The sequence below is a fragment of the Eurypyga helias genome, unplaced genomic scaffold (genome assembly GCF_000690775.1).
Source record: "Eurypyga helias isolate BGI_N326 unplaced genomic scaffold, ASM69077v1 scaffold50652, whole genome shotgun sequence".
Taxonomy (NCBI): domain Eukaryota; kingdom Metazoa; phylum Chordata; class Aves; order Eurypygiformes; family Eurypygidae; genus Eurypyga; species Eurypyga helias.
In genome coordinates this window covers 1-5,520 of record NW_010238977.1, presented here as the reverse complement: position 1 = coordinate 5,520, position 5,520 = coordinate 1, and the positions used below count along the sequence as shown (strand labels likewise).

At 43.4% G+C, this 5,520-nt stretch overlaps 1 protein-coding gene across 1 annotated transcript; it reads right to left on the bottom strand.

Moving 5' to 3' along the window:
- Nucleotides 1-505: 505 nt before the first annotated feature.
- On the bottom strand, nucleotides 506-5,449 carry LOC104506871 (leishmanolysin-like peptidase; the record flags this gene model as incomplete). The annotated part of the gene is made up of 8 exons (XM_010147982.1): nucleotides 506-623; nucleotides 1,457-1,551; nucleotides 1,808-1,913; nucleotides 2,547-2,719; nucleotides 3,601-3,718; nucleotides 4,171-4,253; nucleotides 5,219-5,249; nucleotides 5,352-5,449. Coding segments are annotated over 8 exons (822 nt in total), but the record flags the coding sequence as incomplete, so codon positions are not given.
- Between the last annotated feature and the right edge of the window lie 71 nt (nucleotides 5,450-5,520).

Here is a 5,520-nt window from a genome sequence, read left to right as displayed (position 1 = left end):
AAACCATTCCATGATTCTACGAAAGAGAAAAGTAGAAAATAGGATGAACTTATGCAACCCAAACCATGCTGTGATTCAAAAGAAACTCAAGATGTCTGTGATTCAAACTTATAAATGAGAAAAGCAGTGGCCTCACAATCCGTGTTAAGGCAAGGGGAGTGTTAGGTGTCTAAGGCTGTAGGAAAACATCTGAAGAGTAGGATTAGGGAATCTATTCAATATCAGTTTTGCTTAACCTTTTAATATTTACTGCCCAGTCCCCTCACTGCCTCTTACTGTGTCAATTTGTTTATTTCCAACTGTGTCTGCCAACCATTTTCCACTTTACCCTGGATACACCCTCTCAAATCATTAAACCGTCTTTATCACATAGTCTTTGGGCCATCAGGAAAAGGATATTCAAAGTTAGGTTTTTACTTCTTATATAAATATTTATGACTCAAGAAAGCAATGGTAACTGTGGCATACCAAGTGCAAAAAAAGGTTGAAGCCAATCCACACTTACAACAACACGAGGCGTCACCAGAAGATGAACCGCATGGCGTAGCATTTTGCCACCACGTACGTCCCATAACCTCACTGCCTTATGAACGACTTTACTGCTCCACTGATACAAACCTAGACTGCAGGAAGAACGTTTTCGTTACAAATCTTTCCCACAAATACAGGCTACTGTGCAAAGATATATCTCTGTAAGAAAGGGAATAATCCCTAGGCTTCCTCCTGCTTTCTGAGGTTTGAATTTATTAGGAGAAATGTTTCTCCTTGGTGAGATAGGTGTTCAGTACATACACAACTCTGATTAGATCAGACAAAGTAAGATTATTGAAAAGATGTCTGCAGACCCAAGATGCATTTTCTACAGCTACCAAAAAAGCGTAAGAAATGAAATCAAAATTCTCAGAATCCTTATTATAAAAAGGAAAGTGAACAAATCTGAAAGCTCTCACCCTTCTACCTCCAAAAAAAAACCCTGAAGGACATTTCCACAATATCAACGAAAGGAAGAAGAAAAATGCAAACTGTTCCTTCAACAACAGGTCAGAAAAGTCAAGCAGCAGACTACACACATTGTCAGTTCTGCAGGACTACAAACCTTGCAGAACACACGGCTTAAAAATGAACCGCACTGACATCAGACTACAGAAAAGACAAGTCTCAATCTCGTAAGGTGTCCAGAAAGCAACAGAATTTGAGCATGGGGAATTTTAATGCTTAACTTTACGTCTCCTGATAAATGAAAGCCTGCATTAGTTTGTAATATACGTGGATCATACAACCACTTAATGCCAAAGTAAAGAAAGACTAAAAAAACACCACCCACCAATGTTTAAACATAATCAAGGCAAAGCATTCTAATAATGCTGGATTTTCCACAGGCAATAATACATCCAAGAAAGGCAACGTGAAAGCATTCTGCATCGGGAGTACCGAGAGGTCCAAACCGATAAAATACCTTTCATTAAAGGGAGGGAGTCCATCTGCATATCTTGCTGTCAAAGGTTTGCCATCATCGTCACGGTAAAACGCAAAGAGTCCAGCAGAGAAACCCTTCAAGTTTAAAACCAAGCACACGGAAACCTTGGATAAAGGCATTCACGTACAAAATCAAGTGCCACAAAAGAGCTATCACTCCCACTCCAGATACACTGGAAGTACCGCACTTCAAGGCAATTAACACACCAACTGAAGGAGGCAAAGCAAGAGCTTTCCTCCACCACGCAACCTTCTCTCGCAGCAAGGTGGAGGTGTGTGAGAAAGCAGGCACCAGTTTCGGGGAAACACCTCTTACAGCATTGACCCTTACCAGCGCGTGGATAATCTCGTGTTTCACTGTAGACAACATGCCGATGAATTCCTGCGCTTGCGTTGAAATCATATTTGGACACAAGTTAGCATATCCTGCTATAGGCCTGGAAGACAGTTTTGACAGGAAATTGTTTTCAGTAAAGTACTAGCACATTCACATGCACTGGAAGAGGCCGAATATTTAAAAGAAAATGGAAAGTAGTGTAAAAATAAGCCCTTCCAAAGAACTTCCCCAATCATTAATAAACAGTCTGTTAACAATGAGCGACTAGTTTACTGCTGAAATGGGGCGGGATGGGCTCAATCTCTCTACTCAGTATTCTGCACTGGTGCTGGTGACAGCAGCACAGGAAATCCGAGTTTTAAGTTAGTCACTACGGAGGGACAACGCGTCTGTCACAATGACTACAACCGAACTAGAAACAAGAGCCACGTAAGTAGGGCCCACGTGCATCCTTCTTTACATTTATGGAAGTATGACAGAAGCAGGGTCTTGAGATAAAGTTTAGGCAACAACAGTGGAGGACTAGCTTTGACTGAAACGCCTCAGCTGTGCAAGTTAAGCACCGTTTGATTGTTCTGTGGTTTTACATAGGCGTAGTTTGTCTGTTTCAGTGACGACTACAACTTCCCTATACCACACAAGACAGGCCAACAATTAAACTCACATCTAAACAATTACAAAACTCAAAAGTGCAGTTTAAAAAAACAGAGTTTGTACCAGAGGGAATACTCACCTGTCCATTTCGGCTTCCAGTTGGCAGTAGGCTGCGTAGGCAATGATGTTTTCGTGGCCACACCTCTCAGTAGTGAGAGCACTAACGTAGAGCACAAAGTCAGCATCCCGCACCCCTTCCTGGTCAGGTAAGCCAGTGGGTCCGCTTTCATTCTCACTGAACACCCTGCATTGCTTTGACAATGTTCAAACGGGACGGTTAACATACATCAGCGATGACACAAATTTCGCATTGCAAAATTCAGTTAGCTTGAAGCCAAGAATAAATCCCATTCTAAGACAGTGGAAGATGAGACAACTCCCCATGAAGCCAGCAAAACCAGACCCAAGGAATAACCTTCAAATGACTACCTATTCTGATTTATTACACACCAGGAAGGTGGCAGCTTTTGGAAAAATAAGAAAGGGGGAGGCCTGCCAAGCTAGATATCCAAAAATTAGCACCCATTTCCTACAAATTAAAAAAAATTTGGCTCACAGAAACCATACACACAAGTAGCAGTTGCATTTCACATGTCATCTGGTATTTTTAATACTGCAGTTGAAACTTCAAGCGAAGAGAAAAAAAGAAATCTACCGATCGCATACTGCAGTTGAATCAAAACTTCATGTAAGAAAACAAGTTAGAAGCATTTCCTGCACTGTTTTCCTGGCTCAGTGGATAACCTCTCCAACAAAGGTCTTAAAAAAACACCCCAAAAAAACTTCACCAAAAATAAAACCAAAACCTATTACTAATTCTGTGAAAATCTGACTTATCGACCAAGGTGAATAACGAAGTGACTAGTAGCAGTTTACCAAGCTCTGAATCTCATCCTCTCCATACCATTCATTATAACACAGGCTCAGAGAACAATAAACAGTCCAGTTTTACTTGACTTTTGGTCCAACAGCACAAACTAAAAGACACTCGCATTAACGGTTCCGTTCTGCCACTCAAACGTAGCGATCTCCCGCAGCAGGTCACTTATACACAGTCAGCAGTATTAGCTTCATAATTCATTTCCACAAACAATATTTCAAAGCTTAAGAAGCACTTGGATGGCTTAGCTTACCTGGAGGTGTTTCTCGGGAACTATAACTGGCCCACACCTTGTATGGTTTGCGCAGGCTCCTCGGCAGTATCTGTGAGGGTCAGCTTTCCTCCTTAAATACTGGTTCGTTGCACACTGCCTTCAAGCAAACATGAAAGACAGTCAGCACTGGTTTATGATTAAAAAGAAACTGCAGAATAGGCTTACAGCACCCAACGACACTGTAACAGGGCTATTTAATGTGAGAAGTGGTGAGAAATGTTATTTACCCTGCTCTGGAAGAGACAATGCTTCCAGCATCCACGGGTTCAAAGAGAGATTAGGAGCAGGTTCATAAACGGAGGTACGTGTAAAAGGAAACAGGCAGCATGCATACCCTTTCAAAATCCCCGACACCACAAACGTTGATCACGGAAGGTTGGCAGATTTGCGTACGCTCCCTAAAGAGCATCTGCTACACCGCTGGGTCAGACGGGTCACTAGTCTGATCCAGGAGGGCATTTCTTACCCTCCTATTCTGATTTTACAGGCTATACAACACAGTGTTAAGTATCAAATACAGCAAGTGATTCGCAACAAACTTCCACATACCTGCTTAGTAATATAGTACCCGTGGATTTGCGCACTTGAAATGTCTTCTCCAAGTAAGATATAGCTTGCGGAAAGAGTTTGTTCTGAACAGAACAAAAATAAAAGTCACCCCATAGCAGTGCAGACATAACTCACCTTAAAAGCACTAACTACCAAGTTACAAGAAACTTGCTAGATGCTATTGTATGGCAGAAAAGTGGAAAACCAGACTTCCTAAGTTCAACTGTTATCACAGAATCACAGCATGGTTTGGGTTGGAAGGGACCTTAAAGACCACCTAGTTCCAACCCCCCTGCCATGGGCAGGGACACCTTCCCCTAGACCAGGTTGCTCCAAGCCTCATCCAGCCTGGCCTTGAACACTTCCAGGGATGGGGCATCCACAGCGTTTCTGGACAACCTGTTCCAGTGCCTCACCACCCTCTCCGGGAAGAACTTCTTCCTGATATCTAATCTAAACCTCCCCACTTTCAACTTAATCCCATTCCCCCTTGTCCTGTCACTACAGGCCCTTGTAAAAAGTCCCCCCCCCGCTTCCTTGTAGCCCCTTCAGGCACTGGAAGGCTCCCTGGAGCCTTCTCTTCTCCAGGCTGAACAAGCCCAACTCTCTCAGCCTGTCCCCATAGCAGAGGGGCTCCAGCCCTCAGAGCATCTTGGTGGCCTCCTCTGGACTCGCTCCAACCGATTGGTATCCTTCTGATGTTGGATGCCCCAGTATTTTGTTTAGATATTCCCACGTTTTGTTATTGGAATGACAAAATGAGAAGGGAGCCAATATTAATTTGAATGTACAGCGTCAAAGAGGCTTTAAAAATGACACACATATTGCTCACGGAAACTGTGCACCTTGGGATTTAGCAAACACCTGTCAATCAACATTCAACAGAAGACTGCTTGGAGGCATAACCTGTACACAAGGCCTTGGTTTCCAGGACTAGAGGATATGAAATTGCTAGTGTTCAAAACCTTTAATTAAATTTGCCTTGAACTCAACTCCCCCCACGTCATAAAGCATGTGCAAACGAAAAGGGGAGGCCAGAACGACATACCTTTATAAGGTGTCTTTTCTCAGGTAGCAAACTACAATTAAAGAAACAAAACCAAACAACCTTTGGTTAGTAGGATTTCCGCTGCCAGACAGGGAGGACAAAACCGAACGGGTTGCCGCAGGGTTATACTCACTCCTCAACGCTCCGGTCATACACAGTCTTAATCCTCAGCTGCTGATCCACGTTTCTCTTCAAGACGTGATTTTCCTTCAGGGGAACCTGGTAGACAACCTGCTGGAGAGGAAGAAGGCGGTGGCTGGGGCTGTCCCCACACCCACAGCTCCTGCGGGGTCGGGCCCAAC